General features: G+C 41.7%; 2 protein-coding genes across 12 annotated transcripts in view; one reads left to right on the top strand and one right to left on the bottom strand.

Moving 5' to 3' along the window:
• The window catches only part of THBS4 (thrombospondin 4), a 47,309-nt gene extending 42,971 nt beyond the window's left edge, over nt 1-4,338 (top strand). For both annotated transcript variants that reach the window (XM_015652691.3, XM_015652692.3), the window contains exons 21-22: nt 516-655; nt 4,098-4,338. In XM_015652691.3, the coding sequence (XP_015508177.1) occupies nt 516-655; nt 4,098-4,159 (202 nt within the window). In that variant the 3' untranslated portion in view covers nt 4,160-4,338. The remainder of the gene's footprint in view (nt 1-515; nt 656-4,097) is intronic.
• SERINC5 (serine incorporator 5) overlaps nt 1-18,510 on the bottom strand; it is a 78,894-nt gene that overhangs the window by 18,766 nt on the left and 41,618 nt on the right. For 3 of the 10 annotated variants that reach the window (XM_015652698.3, XM_033520559.1, XM_033520558.1), the window contains exons 10-13: nt 15,476-15,515; nt 14,643-14,790; nt 14,289-14,364; nt 13,749-13,795 (exon numbers count right to left, since the gene is read on the bottom strand). In XM_015652698.3, coding sequence (XP_015508184.2) covers nt 13,754-13,795; nt 14,289-14,364; nt 14,643-14,790; nt 15,476-15,515 — 306 coding nt within the window. In that variant the 3' untranslated portion in view covers nt 13,749-13,753. Of the gene's footprint in view, nt 1-7,748; nt 14,365-14,642; nt 14,791-15,475; nt 15,516-18,510 lie in introns of those variants that run through there. The other 7 variants (XR_001525394.2, XR_001525396.2, XR_001525398.2 and 4 more) reach the window with 5 other exon arrangements.

Here is an 18,510-nt window from a genome sequence, read left to right as displayed (position 1 = left end):
AGTTCCTGGAGTTAATTATATGCACATTTTTAAAGAAATCTCACAGACAAGTTTAAAATCCCAATGGTTTGTTTGAAACTTTTCCTATTACAAAAACAAAAAAAAAAAGTTCAGCTTCAGACTTCAAACTGTGCAATATCCATCTAGCCTTCTTCAACTGACCTAGTCTGGTTCTCCTATCCCTCCTATCACAGTGATATCTCCTATCACTGTGGAAAATTCAAGAGCTAAAGCACTCAGCTGGAGTGACAACAGGAAAAAGTAAAATATTCCAAAGCTTTTTTTAGGATATATAGAAACCCCTCAAAAACCTCCCTTGTCTGGCTCTTGCCAGTATGCAGTATTGCTCCAGTTCCCAGCCTACACAGGAGCTACCTTAACTGCTTTTTCTTCCCTGGCTAGATGAGAGGGATAGCATGTCCAAGTAATAGTGTCTCCATGGATAACAACACTACTTTCAGGAATGTTGCAGCCTTCAAAAATATCTAATAAAGCTTCTGTTTGCTTTCATTAAGGGCAAGATTTTATGAAGGCTCTGACCTAGTGGCAGACTCTGGTGTAACTATAGACACCACGATGCGTGGAGGACGGCTTGGAGTTTTCTGCTTCTCTCAGGAAAACATTATTTGGTCCAACCTGAAATATCGCTGCAATGGTAATGTTGCTCTTATGCCATTTTAGCTAACAATTAAGTGACAATGAAGAACCAGTATCAAGGCTGTTGGATTAAGCCATTTAGCATTCTGTCCTTTGCCCTTCCTTTACAAGTTATTCACAGCTGTGAAATGCCTCCCCTGACACCAGCAGCACACTGCAGCCAGCCAGACAGGAACTAACACCTCACAGCTGCTCCTCCCACAGCAGTCACTGGTACAGAGAATGTGCCATCTGAATGTGCCATCTGAATAGCTGTCATCAGGGAATTAGAAATGTTATATAAAACCAACTGACTGTGAGAGCTGTGCACACACAATAAATACACTGATGCCAACATGTATGTAGATGCCTTGAGCTTTGAATACAAGGTGAAATACACCTGGAGAGTCAGTGAGCTTAGGCGTCAGACATCACTGTCACTTGTGTACTTGCTGGCTGGTCCTGTGGGGGGGGACAAAATCATAAGATGCCTTTCCTCCCATGTGGGAATGCTTCTGATTCTGTGGGAGCGTGCTGGCTTACTACTCTTGGGGAAAGAGCCTTTTAGCTTAGCCCTGATCATCCACTGTATAAAATAACTCAAACTTCAGTCACTCACACATAAGCTGATCATTTCAGGGTATTTCTGTCCCAGCAGCAGTTCAGGTAACTTGAACTGGGGCTGAAGGTGCTGCCTGTCCTCCTCTCAGCATCCATATCCAGCCTTTGGAAAATAATGTACAGCCAAGTTGGAACAGTTTCCTTGTCTGCTTTCTGTGGATCTGAGAAGCCCAGTCCAGGACTGTGGGGGACATGGCCACTCTGTGGCATGTTATGCTGATGGCCTCTGGTACTTGGACACCTAGTACACTGAGTCTGGCTCTTGGAGGTCACAGTTAAGCAGGGAACTTCTAGACAATAGTGCTTACAAATAAAAATTAATTGGTTAAGTATTTTCAACAGTATTGTGGTTTCCCAGAAAGTATGTATCAAAGCTGCCACTAAGTCACACTTACATGGCAGTGAGCAGGCAAGTGGCATTGCTACAGGAACTACGTGAAGTTAATGAAACCCACTCAGAAAGACTCTTAAGTCCCACAGTATCTCTGTTTTCATAACAGAGAAGTTCCTACATTATGCAGAAAAAGCCTGAAAGAAATGTCTTTTAAAAGTGTTCAACAAAAAGCGAAGGACTTACCCCTTTTTCTACATGTATGTGTTTAGACACATATCCTTTTTTTGCATTTAGATCTACCTCTCCTGCATCAGGGTGGAAATAATCAGAGTCAACTTGAGGTCATGCAGCTTTGTTGCTGTGGCTCCACTGCCGGCCACAGCTTTAACTCTATGTTATGTCTGTGGCTCTCTAGATAAAATGTTCTGGGATCTGGCAGACTGCAAATAATGCTTCAAACAGAACTGGAGCTGCTCTTATGACATTGATCCATCTCCAGCTCCCTCTTCCAAGTCTCAAGTCTTTATGCCAGTTGCTGGGTTATGCCAGTATGCTGGTCCTGGGGTTAATGCTTTTTGTCCCTTTTTGTGGCCTGGGAAACCATCACAAGGAAGTTGAATTAGAATACAAGAGAAATTGAGATGCTGATGCTGCAAATGTGTCTGACTTGCAGAGCAAGACAAGCAATTCTCCTGCCTTTCTGGTTGTCATGGTTTTAAAGCACTAGCTAAAAAATTACTAGAAAAATTTACTCATTTCTTGCTGTGAGATATGGATTAGGAGAAGGGCAAAACAGGCTTAAAACTTAAAAGCCATAAATGAAGTTTATTAACAAAAACACAAGGATAAGAAACCAGAATAAAACCTCTAGAAACCCTTTTTCCCCACCCACCACCCAACCATTCCCTTGTCCAACTGACAGCATAGACAAAACCTGCTGGTTAAAATAGTCCCAACTATATAGTAGCTTTTCATCAGTCTTTGTAGAGGAGAAAAAGTTCTCTTTTTTCACTCTGTGGAGTTTTTCACAAGAAAACCATTTTCTCATGGCTTTCTATTTCCCTGATGCCAGCCACCCAGAAAACTCTGCCATCAGTCCTTTCCTCCCATTTCCCACCACTCTGAGGTGTGTTTATGGGCCATGATTCAAGGGGTGTCATTTTAAGGATGAGTTACTCAAAGGCAAAAGTTCTCTTCATCTGTCTCTCTGATTATCTCTGAAAACAGATGTTTTCTCTTTGTCTCTTAAGGGCCAGAAGTCTTCATCAACTCTCACTTCTCCTTTTCTGTTCCAGCATCTCACAGGATCACAACTCCTTCATCATTTGCTCAGCTCTATCAATTAATCACCTTTGCTGAGATCCACACTTTGAAATACTCCATTGCCCCCAAAATACTCTCATGAATTAAAGGAGTTTTTGCAGAAGAACATTATTGTCCATCCCCATACTTTTAACAAAATAATATTTCAGCTTATTAATGCATCTTCTTATTCTGTTCCCATCTGAGGCTCAGTTCCTTTCCTCACTGTTTTTGATGGTTTATATTGTTTCTTTAGATGATGATCACTCTCTCTTCCCCTCTCTCTGGAAAAAAGGATTAATCTGCAAGCCTCATCTGGGTAGTGAAAGGGTTCAACTCTTGCCCAGGCCTTGTGGATGGTCCTGTGATCTTTGCCAGGACAGCGGCTGGAGCTGTCTGCAATGGAAGATTTTTGGTGGCTGCTCTGGAGAGTGTGGTCACTGTCTCAGCCTGCTGCAGGTCAATGGCCTTCTCTCTCCTTACTCAGCAGTCTCTGGTGAAACTCAGCCACGACAGAAAATCTGCAGCCGAGCCAGGGACCAGCCTGGCCCGGTAGCCCCGCTGGTACAAGGCTCAGCGAGCCCTCCAGGAAGGGGCTCAGCCCCTCTGGGAAGGGGGTCCTGACACTTCACAGTCTCCATCATCCCTGGGAACCGCAGAACTCCAGCCAGCCCCGCTCCCCCTGCGGCCTTGTCCGGCCTGGTGGGGGGAGAGGCTGAACCAGAGCCCTGTTACCTCTTCAACAGCCAGAAACTAAAGAGAGAGAGAAATTCCCAGGCTTAGGTTTTAAAGGGTGGTGTTCACAGGTTGATCTCACTTTTCAATGGTCAAAACTACTGTCAATTCTCAGAAATGGCCAGTTATTGGCCAGGAGAAAAAACTCCCAGCAGCCTTAACTTCTTTAGCTGTTTCCTACTTTTTTTTCTTAAATGCCAGTCTATCACACTGGTCAGTGTTTATTGATAAAAATTTAAGAGCGCTAGCCACAAAGTTTTCAGAGATATGTAATTTGAAGATTGATAGTACTTCTTTGTTGGGTTGGCACTGTAGCACTCACTGTCTTGTTAGCCTCTTCGTGTTTTTCAGTGGTATCCAGCTAAAACTGAAAACACTCCTTGTTAGCTGAAAAGACAGTAGGTGGTGGATAAGTGCTCCTTAATTTTTTCAGAAGAGACTAAACTTCTTCATATTTTCCCATTTTCAGACACCATCCCAGAGGACTTTCAAGAATTTCAAGCGCAGCAATTTGGTGTTGGGGATATTTAAGAAGTAAAAGCAAACTAACATTGCTATTGCAAACAGTAAAACAATATATTTTAAATCCTTATATTATTTTTGTTGTCAGAGTGTACACCGCAGCTTTGTTCTCATTGATGTGACTATGTCAGACTTTTTTTTTGTATAAAAGTGAAAATAAAAAGGAGACAAAATAGACTTGGGCTTCACTTCTTTTCAAATGTGCCCTAAAATTTACAGAGCAACATGTAAATGGAGTGACAGCTTGCTTAAAAGAAAAGTTTGAATCTACTGCCTTTTTGGATTCAGTATTAAACAGGGTGGGAAGAAAATGAAACTATCTCTACCTTGAATGTGTTGTAAACAGCAGGTTGCACCTGGTAATGAAGTGGTTTGGAGCTGTTTGGCTGAGCCAAGTAATACCTTTCCTGTCCTCCTAGGAATAGGTTGTGTCTCCTTTAGGAAATTTTAAGGCCTTTGGAGACTGTTACCTTTGGCAGACCTCCTCTTAAGCAATGTATTAGATCTCCCACTCTAAAAAACTGTGAGGAACGCTATCACATCCTGGAAAAGCAAAAAAGCTGACAGCAGAGCATTGTAGTCACATCTTAAGACCTGTATGCAACTAAAACAAACAAAACAAAACCACTACAGAGATAATAAATTCAGAATCACCTAGATAAAACAATCCTAACTTTCATATACACAAAGCCAGGCTTTGACCTGTTGCCAGAGCCAAGCTCTCTAGGCAGGAACTACAATTTTATGCAAAGAAGTCACCAAACTAGGACCCCAAAACATTGCATTAAGCATTAGTTACCATTAGGAAAGGACTAAAAACAGAAAGAAACTGTATCAAAATGCACTCTAATTTGAAGTGCAGAAAGGTGTTAATACAGTGTGTAATTTTACTACATTCTCTTTCAAAATGGAGCTAGGAAGTGAGGGAGGACAAGCTTCAACGACTTTTGAATAGATAGGATAGTTACTTTAAAAAAAACTATATACTTTTAAAATAACTGTAGGATAGTGACTTTAGAAAGGACAGTTAGAAATGGCACTTCTGTGTGGAGGGAGGAGGAAGGAAGAAACAGATAGGGAGGGAATACAATGAGTTTTAAAATCAGAAGTAACCTTGGGAAAATGAACAGTCCTAGCTCTTTCCCAGCACAAGGATACAGGGGGAATGCTGAGTTAAATTATCAGGTGAAAGCATCAAATGACAAAAAACCATTTCTAGTTCTCAGTACAATAAAAATACTCCTAAGGATATTACAAGCTATCAGAGGCTTTGACTACTTGCAGAATTTTCCCATGGGCTCCTCCATCATTGCCAAAGTTTCTGGAAGCAGGATGGCCCTAGGAGCTGTCCCACAAGGATCCCAGAGTCCCACAACAAAAAGGACGATGCAGAAGCATTCTTTTGGTTCAGTGCTTCATGATGAAAGGTCCTCCAGTTTCAGTCCTCCTTTCCCCTTGGCATCACTAAACCCAACCACTCACCAGATGCCTGAGGACTGAAAGGCTATTTTCTTTGAAGCAACACAGAGGGCATTGTCAAATTATGCTTAATAGATGACAAAAAATGAGTTTTTCTAGCTGAGCATGGGCTGTAACTACAGTATTGTTCATTTATGAAGGAGAACACACACTGTAAAACAAATTTACATCTTCCTTATCATACATTTGCATTTCACCAGAAGAATCCCCTTCTCCAGGGAGAAATCCTCTCTGAATGGTCTGGGCACAGCCTGAGCAGAAGGCAGTCACTACACTCACCCATACCACCTCTGCAGAACACATGGGGCCTGCAGTGCTCACATTTTGCACAAGTGGTCTCCTCACGGTGGATGCAAGAGGCCTGGCCCACCCTGACCTGTCTGCAGCACACACTATAGCCCCATCATGAAACATCACTGTACTTGACCTGCAAGTCCTTGCCAGGCTCCAAAGCTCTGCTCAGCCCCCCTGTCTGCAGCCAGAGCCTCTCCTGCTACAGTGGCTGGGAGGGAGCAGCCTGGCCCTTTGCCTTTATCAGCTGGCTTATCACCATGGAGCTTGCCTCTTCCAGGCTCTCTTCCAGTACATGGCCACTGGAAGCCGGAAGGTGAGACATAGGCTCTGGTTCTCATGCTGTTGCCAAAGGCAACAGTGTGAAACTGTGAGGCTCTAACCTCCCCTGAAAGAAAACCTACTGGTTTCCAGTGCTGACAGCCACAGATAAAAGTTACAAGTCAGACAGCCAGAACTTTATTTCAGAAAGAGCTGTTGGTACCTTATGATGGGGTGCTGGAGCTTGCTGTGTCTATTGATACACCAACTGCTGGGCAGCCTATAAGCTCAAGAGTGAAGCCAGCAGTAGCAAACATTTGTCCCACAAAGATCCCAGTCTGGGCTTGGGAAACCCTCTGCCTCTCCCATTCTCATCAGTGATTGTGCAGTCCTTGTTTAAAAGCATTTTAAAAGGCTTCTCCAGCACTACAACCCCTTTCTGGACTATTGTGCAATGCAGACATAGCTCCATGTGTGGCCTCTGGCAAGAGAAGACACTGCAATCCCACATCTTCAAAACTGAATATGTAGCTCACTCTTGACCCCACCGCCTGCACAGCAGGACTGCACTCAGCTGGAGCAGCAGCTGTAACTACTTCAGAGTTCAGAGTCCTGCACCAGGATCCACCCTCTCAAAAAAGGTTAACTCTTTCCTGTGTGCTGCAAACACCATGGCAAAACACACTTCAAGTGCTTCTGTTCCCTGAAGACCATTTGGTTGGATTTGCAAGGAGGGAACATCCTGCCAGGATGCTGCAGTGATGGGTGAGGGCAGTGGTGGGCAGACTGGTGGGAGGCCGTGGAGCACAGGCACTTGACTGCTTCAGTCCTTGGGCACCACTCAGAAACTTGTCTCTGCCTTGCTCCTAGGTCCAAACACACACCCTCCCAGCTCCATGCAGACCTCTCTCACCCACCCCGAGCTGCACAGGGAATTACAGCTACCACTGGAAGCTTGGTAAGCAGTTTCTCAGAACCACACTGCTGTGGGTCTGGTCAGCTCTCTGGCATGGGTGCCAGCAGTACCAGGAGGCAGCCTGCAGCTGGCATGCACCGAAACAGGACTCGACCAGTCAGAACCACCACCCGCGAAGAAAAACCACCTTCCCTGGTGTGGATCTCAGCATATCAAATTCAACAGCTGCCCACCCCACCATCTGGGCATGTGAGGGGAAAAAACACAGAAAAAAAACCCCAGAAATCTGCATCTCAAAACAGCTGCACAATGCTTCAGTGCTACATCAGCCTTGAAGATATTTTGTTTGCACTGCCAGGATACCTTACACATCTCGGGAAGCTGGATTATACAGAACAGATGCCACAGACAAACCTCTGCAATCTGCCATCATCCAGTATCACACACCAGAAAAATACAAAAACAACATGGACATTGAAGGCCTCTAATATTCCATGGAACAGCATTTTTTGTTAACATTGAAATATAGTGGGGAAAAAAGAAAGATCGACCAAGTTACTGACTCAGTAACTGCACAGCTCATATATTTAGATTATCTTTTAAGTTTCTTCTAGAATAAACTGACTTTGTAACTTAAATGTATCACAACAATTCATTTCAAATGTAAGAAAAATTTTATTGGTCCATTAAACATTAAATCTGTAACAATACATTCGCTCAATATACAAAAGGAAGTGTCCATAAAAACCAGTAACATGCTAAAAAGGCAAAGCTGTTGACTATTTTATAAGTAAGATCTTACAATTCTGGAATCTTACCAATCCTTAAAAGTCAAACTGTTACAGTTACTAAAGACCACAACACTTGCAAAGAAAGTTAAATAAACTAGCAAACTTCCACTTTACTGGGCTACAGCTTAATAAAATAAAACCACACATTCACACCAAAAAGTTCCCTTGAGATATTAAGAACCTTGAAAAAGACTAATTAAAATCCCCTCACCATTAAGATAATGTGTTTATATTTTGACTGTTTTGCATCCAGTTTTTGAACATGGCATATATGAGACTGAACATCATGCATCAGTGGTGAACAAAAAGCAGACACTGAACCCATATGTTCCTAGTAAATCTTTTCTCAGCTTGTATATTACAAGTAGAATGATTTTATCTGGAAGCTAATGCTCTGCACTTTAAGTCTGTGTGGATGTCCAAAGGACACCTAAGCACCTGGACTTGTATCAGTAAGAGGAAAGCTAAAGCTATGGTATGTCCAATGATCCATTATTTCCCCATAGCTTTCCAAAATTCTTGGCTTTGCACTTTCTTCTTGGCTTCACGCTGAGGCTTCTTTGGCAAAAAGCATGGTTGCAATGCTGCACCCTGCAGCTCTGGTGACTTTAGCCCTGGAAACTTCAGGCTGCTGGAGTGGTTTCAAAGCTGATGAATGTGGCTCTGAACAAGGCTGTGGAAATGCCTGTACGCTACACTCTGGGAACTCTCAGAGACTGGCAAGCAGTGGGGAAGCCAACATGGCTTATATCTGAAATAAATTCTAACTTTTTAAAAACAACATTTTTGAGCAGGTGTGGAAGGAAGCAAATCCAGATTCGATAAAAACCCCTAAACAAGACTTACAGAATCCCCTTGAGCATTAGAAAGCAGTCGTCATGCCAGTCTCTCAAAGCTGCTGCTTCAAACTCTGCTCAATATGTCTACATCCCCATCCTGGGGCACTTGAACACTACCATGAGGATGTGAAAAACGCACAGACATACCAGTTCCCAAGCTACGTATCCTGTTCTGAGTAAAAAAAAGCTACAGCTTTCTAAGCACTTGACTCCTGGCATTCATTTGTACAGTCATGTGAAACACTAAATTCTAACTACTGGTTACAAAACTGAAAACACGAGTAAAATGTCATGGTGTTCATTGTGTGTTTCCCTCCCACAAGAACTCGTAGGCCACTTCAGAAAACAAAGAAGCAGTTTTCACAGAAGAAAACTGATCCATGTAATAAACTATGATCTTTGACTCTGCTTCAATGCTGCAGGTTGTCCTGCTATGAAAAGCAAAGGATCAGTAAGACTTGGCAAAGAGGTCTTTGCTAGTTTCTAGCACCAAAAACATCCCATTTGACAGGCAGCAGGTTGTCTGGGAATGAAGGAGGTTTACATTGCCTTTAAAAAACATATCCAAGGAGAAAAAGGCAAATAAAATGAGGAGATGCAGCCTCCAAGCAAAAGACATTGCTTCTAAAGCCCAGAAGGAAAATGAGCAAAATTTTAGCTGTGGATAATCTCAGCTCATCCAGCCACAAAGGTAGGCTCTTGTGGTATTTTGCTTCATCAGCTTAGGAGAAAAGCCTAGCAGTTCATAAAATCTTTACAGCGCAGTTTAAAAACAGTCAATGGATTACTTTGCTGCTGATCTGCTCAGAGATGCCCAAGATACTGTGGACTGTTAGCCAAAGTTCAAGCAGCACTATCTCAAGTACCCAAATTTTCCTGATGCCATCATTCAAAGCCAAAGAACTGTTAAAAAACAGCTTTTTCACAAGTGCAAGGGTTGCTTCATTAATAGCAATGTTCTAGCCCAGAAATGGCTGCAACAGTAGCTGTCAAAGCAATTACACATGCGTAATTTATAATCTCAAAGCACTTATAGACTTGTAAAAAGGTGCTAAAACACAAAATAAATAAATAAATAGACATGCAGTGTTTATGATTCTGTGAGGGGACAAACCCTCTCTCTGGACTACGCACATACTAGCAACACAATTCTGCATTTCAGAGGAAAGCAGCCCAGCCCAAACAGGATTTACCACATTAGCTGGGCATGTACAAGATGTTTGAACCTCATAGAAATGCTTGAAGGAGAAAGCTGTGAGTTTCACAAACACGCAATACACCTTCGATGTGCGATTGCAGTGGAGCTCCTTACTTGGCATCCAGCTGCAAGGGCTGCCTGCACACTTAGAGGAACTACGTGGCAAACAGCAAACAAACACACCCATCTGCTTTCCACACATCCCTAGTAAAGTTTTATCATCTCATTTGTTAGTCCAGTAACTTGGATTCAGACAATTGCTCTCTGAGTCTGTCCCACTTATTTTACCCCAAACAAGAACCAGTCATGACTGTGGCTCTTGGTTGCCTTCATGTGGAAAAGTAAAATAGTTCCAATCGCAGATGACAGTGTAGCAGTGAAGTCCCAAATAATCTTTATGATGGCAAATATTAAAAAGTATAAAAAAGCCAATAAAATTGTTTCACCTTCACAGCAGGACTTCTTCAATACTGTCTGCTCCTCCAAGAGTCAATTAAAGATAGCATTAGTTCATCAAATTTAAATAGAGCAAATTTAGTACAGGACATGTTCTCTGGTCTTGCTGTCTTTGCAAGCTTCCTTACTTCACACAGCCCAAAACCACTAGGAGCCAAAGTGTTGCAATGTTTACATCTGGGAACAAATTCAATGAACAATCATGGTACAAGGCAGGATAGACACCGTGCTGTGAACTGCCTCAGCAGACAGTCACCTGCACTTCCAGGTATGGGGAGAGAAAGTTAACTGTTTACAGCTTAAATGTAAAATTAATCACTTATTTACAAAAGCATCAGGCTACTTGTGAGTTTTCCCACTTAATTTTCCACTGCACAGTAAAACCTGAAGCAGTCTTATCCCCAAAGGTTTGTCAAGCACAGATTGTTTGGTCTTCCACGTGCACCCCGGGTCTAACTGTGCCTTGTACAGCGGTGTAACCTACAAGGCAGCATCACCCAGTCACAGGCTCAGTCCAGGTTTTCCAGTTCTAGTGCCACCTGAATTAATAGTTATCACAGCAGTGTAGGTATGAAGGCACTTCTTAAAAGTTTTTTTTTTTTAAAAGCCCATTTGCATGAACTGTTTGGAATCTATGGGCTGGGAATTTGAGTCCTTGACCCGAGCCGAGGATTTTGTTATGTAGTTGCACTGGAAGTTCACAGTACAGATTTTACAGCAAACACTAAGGCTGTAACATTTGCCTGGCCAGCAGGAAGACTTGTCTTGGTGAGGAACTAGAGTCTTTGCACACCCAAGTGCTACTAGTTACTGATTCCTTAGAAAGGCCTGGAAGTCCACAGCTGGATCTGGGGCACCATGGACACAATACAGGCCCTCAAAGTTATTTATTTTGTGGGGTTTTCCCCCAAACATTTGCTCAAAGAAGACAATTTTGTGTAAGCAGGCACTGCCCTATTCCCACTCAGCATATACCTGGAGATCTAGACACTTAAGGTCAATAGTTGGTAGTTAGAGAAGGATGGAGTAGCAGCTCACTGAGGTGCGTGCTGTGTAAGAAGAATAGACTTATGCCTCACTGTGGAATTTCTTTTTACAGCCTTGTTTCCTCTGTGCAAAACCTATTTCCCTAAACACAAACTGTAAAAAAAAAGAGCACAAGGAGGTGTGTGAAGCCCTAATGCAAATACTACATAAAATAAGTGTTTCTGTAAACAAGAACATCCAAGGACCAAGATCGGTATTAAGATCATTGACATTTGTGACAGGGATGCCTGCTATCAGAACCAGACAACAGGAACCTTTCCCTGCCTTATAATGACATAGTGCATGCCCTCCTCTGTGAAGGATTTCTTTCTCCTTTCTCTGATTATTCTGTTATCAAAAAAAAAAGGCTAATTTAGGGAAAAAATCAAATAAACAAACAAAAACTCAACAAAGAAACAAAAAAACCCAACTTGGTTTCTCATTTCACATATGGCACTAGAAGGCCAATCTTGCATGCCTTTTAGGATCAGGCAAGGCATGAGCCTGGACTATTTCAGTTGCAGCACACAGCCACAGCATTGGATCAAAACTGTCAGAATTGCTGCTGTGAGTTAGGCAGGGCATCTGTTAATCACTGCACAGCCCACAGGCTCTTATCTTAGAGACTGGACAGATAAATGCTTCTGGATTGAAAAAGCATTAATAAAGGCCTTTTTCAGCTGCAGAAGTATCTGTGTAGCAAGACTCTAAATGCAGGCAGGAATGTTCTGACAGGTCTCCATGCTAGCAGAGCTCTTGGCAGGATCAGAACCTCCTAGCAGAAGCAAAGGAAAAGAGAAAAACCTGCCTCCCTGTCCAAAACTATTTGTTGCTCTTCTAATTCAGTGTTAAAACCCAGCTTCAACTGCTCTTTTTAACTCTTGGTGAATACAAGAACACCAAGGTGGTCGCTGCTGGACAGACTCCTCCTTCCTTCACATCTCAGGACATGTATTTTGACACTCTAATCGCTGGGAAAGGTGGCATAAATAGGACTGCAGATGTGAAGATTTTGTTTCAGGTAAGAGTGAACAGGGTGGAGTAGATCACATCCCTAGAAAGCTCCAAACAGGACAGAAGCCCTGGGATACCGTAACAACAAGGCAACTAAAAATGGTAATGAAAACAAGACCAGAATCAAGATCCACTATGTTAAGATTACTCACCAGGTAGGCATTAACCATTAATTACTACAACAAAAAAACTAAGGCATGCAAATCTTTTGCCAACCCATTGGCCTCCATGTTGTGCTTTTCTTTGATTTGCAGAAAGCAGTAGATGAAGATTTAAGGCTCAATCATATTTTTTTAAAAAAAAGAGCTGCTAAATTGGTTGATATTTTACACTATACATGTATGTGAATATACATGTCAAGAGAGAGAAGATAAAAACCACCAGAACTAGCTCAAATCATAAATTCATCCCACCAGAATGTAAGTAACAGTGGGGGTTCAACCTTTTTCAGCATTTAGGGCATTTGAGCTGTTGTTTTACCACCAAATCATCTGCTTAAATTAATAAAAAAGAGGTGTTTAATATCATCAAGTCATTTGTACTAAGGCAGCTGCTTGTTATATTTATGTCTTCTGGTTTTGCTTTTCTGACTGCTTACTCCAGTGCTTGGAATAGGAATTCTACAAAAGAATTTCTGTCTCAATGAATATATTGGTTGGCTAACTCCCATCACAACAGCAAAACTAATATCAACAAAAGAGTATAAAAATATAGCAGTTAGAAAAAATACTTTCCAATCAACACACAAGCAGAAAAGATGATGACACACTGAAGTCCTTTTCTGACCATCAATCCATCTAAAATATTATAAAACTAGTCATGGAAACACAACTGAAGACCTGGGAGACCTTTAAAGACAAGCAGAAACAGCAGGACAGAAAAGCAAATGAGCACCCCACTTTTAAATTTAACAGCAACTGGCAGTGCTCCCTTAACTATCATCTTCTCAACAGTACACAATGTGAATAAAGAATGTACCTTATCTTACATCCCCATGCAGTACACTCAACTTTTGAGTGACCTGGGAAATTAAAACTAGACAAAATTCCGTTTGACAATTTGTGTGCAGAATTCCCCTTCAGTTATTAATTGGGCTAAATCTGAATTGCATAAAATATCCAGGTGCCTTTAAAGTAATAATAGAATAAATACTTTACTATCATTGGTAAATTCCTTTCTCAATCTAGGTATAAAATAACTTAATATATTTAATACTTAGATAAACAATTTTTAGTAGATGCTTTGGCAGCCAAATTTTATATATTCTCTTATTTCTACAGAAGTATTTAGATATGTTTCTGGAAAAAAAAATCTGGATACTACTTACAAGAATTATATGCTGTACAAAACAGCAGTCCAAATCATCACTGCAAACTGTAAAAGAAACAGTTAATAAAAGAGTATAAAAAAAGAATGAAAGCATATTTGCTGAAAGATACCAGACATTCATGGAAAGTAAGAAGGTATCTGCACCATGATTTTTTCTTTTGTTGTCAATGAAGCCAGAGAAGGATTGTCAGTTATTTGAAGAGTATTTCACTTATTCCAGTTTATGCAACAACTGTGTTTTCTACACACCGCACGTAAGCGTTGTAAAGTTTCAAAACAGATTCATTCCCTTAGGCAATGCTTGTTCATAATAAAAAATGGTAAAAAAAGTCTTCAATCGTGTTTAGTCTGACTAAAAAGATAGTAACTGGTACATTATGGTAATTGAGTAATAGGAGTTTCCTCATTACAAATAAAAAAGAAAAAAAAAAAAAAAGAGAAAAACTTAAAATGACCTTTTGACTGCTCACACTAGGAACTCTCTGGTTGTGCAACAGAGTGGAGCAATAAGAGTCCATAAGTACAGAAAGACACAAACCCAACAGGAGACCATCTTAATCCAGAAGATAGACCAGGTTCCAGTGAAGAATTTTTCAATCTGAGCACTTTCGTAACTGTTAAGGGGAAAAAAAAAAAAAAAAAAAAAAAAAAAGGAATGACACAAAAGACTTTAACTAGGCTAACCCATAGAGGAATAAAGGGAGAGCAGCCCTTAATAGAGGAAGATCTTGCTCAAGAATGCCCAAGAAAGACTCGAAATGTCTCTTTAAACTTCTACCATAAGGATAGGAAACACCCAAATAGCAGAACTCCCCATTCGCATCTTCCCTCTCAGCACAGAGAAACGTTAATTTCTCAGCATTAAATAAATACATTAAAGAAATACACTTACTGGAACCAATGAGTTACTGTCATCATAACATAAAGAGAAGCCAGGAAGAAAACAAAGTGGAAGTAGGCATAACTGTACACTGTGCCCTTCTTCTCATCGTAAACCACAGTCTGGCCTCCTCTTTTTTCTACATGATCTTCAGCATCAGCTGTAAGAGACAGGAAACAAGAAAGCTTTGCAAGTGTAGTGAGAGCTGAAAACAGCAGCTGGCTTCACAGAGACCACAGCAAAACATTTTTGGTATGATTTGGGAAAGTGTGATTGACATAGAATAACACTTGAACATTTCCTTGTCCTCAGGGCGTGGGCCTAAACCCCGAGTCAAAATCTGGACTAACAATGAAATCCTGCCTTGTAGCAGCTTCCTGGTTTACTGAGTAGATTTTGAGCCTTGAGAGCATTTATTTTGCTCTACCTGTGCAATATTTTTCTGGCAAGTCCAAGCTGATAATCCTGATTGTATCAGGTCTGCAAACAGGACACCCCCCTCCTATATCACTCTTGAACTGCAGTCCCTGCAGAGCTGCTGAGCCAAAAGCCCAGCAGCCATTTTACCCACAGGCATGCACAAACCAGATTACTCTTTGTATGTTGCAGGAATGAAATGTACTTCAAAGAATTATTAACTAGCCTAATATTTTTGAAATGGTGTTGTGATATCTCTTGCTTCCCTCTACAGCCTAACTTAGAGCACTTCATCTGCTTCAATTTGCATTCAGTACTCTACTGAACAAGGGTACCAGCAGCTCTCCATCCACAGCTGTGGCTTTACTCTCTCAGCCCTGGTCCAAAAGCCACAAATAAGGTAAATCGTGCAGTGAAAACATAATTACCATCTCCATCGGGTACACAGCAAAAGCAGCAACGAGCTACCTGTGGAACAGAAAACAGGAAGGGGGTAAGAACCTGTGCTACAGCAAAGCAGAACAGCTGGGGAAGGAAAGTCTGTTATGTCTAAACTACAGCCACTCATTTAGAAAAGTCTGGTTTGTATTTCCAACCAGCACAAAACTCAAATTAGGATTTGCCCAGTAGCTCAGAACAGCAGTTTCCAAGCTTTGGAAAAACCTGCTCAGTAAATTTGAAGAAATGAGCCAGTCTCTAAAAATTACTCTACCCATTTTACATAACTCTAGGTCCAACACAGATGCAAATAATTATGACAAAATGGTGGAAAAGCTACAATAAAGAACAAATTGTCCTATATTTAGGGGATTTATCTATTTAGATGGCCATACAAGTGCTTTTTAGGACATTTCTGTACTAAGATCAAAGTATATGAAACTTCTAAAGCTCCAATGCATGGGTTGAAAATCACCGTTGTACCAGTGTAAGTCTGAAAATGTACTCCTCTTCGCAAGATTTTGCTGAAATGGAGCCAGAATGAGCACAATAAGAATTATGAGTAAAAGAAGAAACCTGGTTTTACCATTTTATTTAAATGAAGATTTCCTTTTTTTTTTTTTTTTTTTAACCTGATGGAGAAAGCAAAGCTGAAATTGACACTTTCTGTGTTGAATGGTAATGTAAATGAAAAAAAGGTGTTGACCATCCAATAAACAAATGCGTTTTTCCTGCCTCAGACTCCAGCACAAGTTAGCACTTTCTGTAGTGCACCACAAATACTATTTGTACTGATAATACCCTTCTCTGGGATTTCTCTTGCTTGTGGTCTGATTAAGACAGTGAATTCTGTTAGGAAAATTCACTTCCCCTATTACATCAATCAGTCTTTATAGTAAGACAGTGTATTAACTTTGTTTACTTGTATCAGTTCACAGACTACTCTTACAATGTAACAGGGTGCTGGAATTTCATGGGAGACTTTGGTTTAGTTCACCTTTAAGTAAAACAAATTGAAGGACAGCCCAGTCCTGGAAATAAGGACATTGCTTCTTGGAAACTCAGAGCTGTCCACAAAGGATAAAACATGGCCCTGGACGGCCAAGGTAAGGCCAGCATCCTGGGGCCTCAAAAACACCTTTGAAACCATACCAGCATCATAGATAAATAGCTGTCTCAAGACTGCTAAAGTCTTTTTAAGACTTTAAAGGATCCTCATTAAAGAATGCCTGGATCAACAGACAAGCAGCAGAAACACAGTTGCTTTGCGAAGTTTTATTATGATTAGTAATCGTGGTGTGGAAGCCAGTGATTAGTCAAATCATGCTGCACCTGAATGCCTGAAAGATAGAAGACCCTTGTGTAAAACCACATTTGGGGTGCCCCAGTTTGGCTGGGATACCACAGACACATGAATATTTATGCTTTGCACTTCTAAACATTATGTTTCAGCTTGTCCCCTCTCACAGGGACTGGTTGCATGTTTTCCCAGACAGTAGGTCTTTAAAATAAAATGTCCAGCAGAAACATCAAGTGGCAGGTTTACCTGCATGTTCCTGATTACCTGTACTCACTGGGTACATAAATTCAGGAAAAGCCAAAAGGCTCATTCTTTTTCAAAAGACTGTCTAAAGACTTTACATAAACCCCTGATTCTCTACCTCTTTCTACTCCCGTTGTACCAAGCCTCAACTGCAGTGCCAGCCTGAGTTATGCTGGGGCTGCATTCATATTCTGAAGCAAGCACTGGGCTCCCTTCAACGTTTTAACCACTTGTAATTACGTCCTGGCACAGACAGGGTGATGAAATTAGCAACACTGGCACACTTACCCCTAACTCCTACCCCTCAGCTGCCTCCATCAGAGTCAACAGACCCTCTTTGGGCTGGGAGACAAAGGCCCTTTGCCACAGGGAAGGCAATCAGAGTGCAATTAATTGCTCTTCACCATTCTTTTCTTTATATTAACATTTAGTGGCTCTTGTACACTCTTTAAAACCCAACAGTCCAGAACTAATCCAGTGGGTAAGTACTCTGTCTGACAAGATGGATCTTCCTGGTGAGGGGCCAAATCCATGCTGTGCCATAGGTCCCAGCCTTCCCACTGCTGCTCCACAGGGCACAGACCCACACCTCTGGCAGAGGCCTCCTACAGTGCACAGCTGGCACAAGAGGTGCAGGGACACAAAAGGCAGCTGTTTTCTCTCCAGTGCTCCCTGTCCTGTCCCTCAGCACAGGGTGGGAAGGCACAGGCCCTGTCAGGACCTGCCTAAGACAGGCCATGCCAGGTCTCAGTGCTCCATGCCCAGCTGGCAGCGAGGGCTGGGCTGGCACTAGCACCCTGTCCAGCCACAGCATCCTGCCACAGGGAAGCACCCTGGCATTCCCACACAGGAATGTGGTCTGCTTCCCCACACCCAGCTGCTGCAAACACCAAAGGCTTCAGCAGATACATCCGCATTTTTGAACTCTCACACTCTGATCAAAGACTTGTGAAACAGAAACTAAAACTGAAGATACAAGTAACACCAATACAGAGAGAGCTAGGGATGGAGACTTGGCTTCCAAACACACACATGCATTTGGAGAGCATAACTAGCAAGCCTTAGCAAGGGGAAACTGTTACTTAGCAAAAGCCCGCTCATTTCCCAGAGTGTTCCAGGTGTTCCCAGGACAAAGAAGCCAAAGAAACAGGCAGGTGGAACGAAGAAACTTGCACAGCTGAAACCAGGACAAGAAATATGTTCAAGGCAAAAATATAGGAACTACTTATGTATGGAAATAAAAATAAGAGATAAGAACTTAGGATCTTAGTTGCTATGAGAACAAAGGCAATCCAGACAGAAAATGTTCAAGAATGCTTCCACTTTTTCTTCTGGTAGCTTTCCAGCATGCATTCCATTAAATGAGAGGACATGAGCTCATGTAGAACATAAGATTTACAGGAAGCCTGCAGGATGCTGAATAAACTTCAAGAGCAGAAAATTGTTTCAGTACATAAAGGCACCTCCATGGGACCAGCAAGA

Source organism: Parus major, chromosome Z (genome assembly GCF_001522545.3).
Source record: "Parus major isolate Abel chromosome Z, Parus_major1.1, whole genome shotgun sequence".
Classification (NCBI taxonomy): Eukaryota; Metazoa; Chordata; class Aves; order Passeriformes; family Paridae; genus Parus; species Parus major.
Note: the sequence above shows the minus strand (reverse complement) of the source record. Positions and strands in the feature narration are given on the sequence as shown.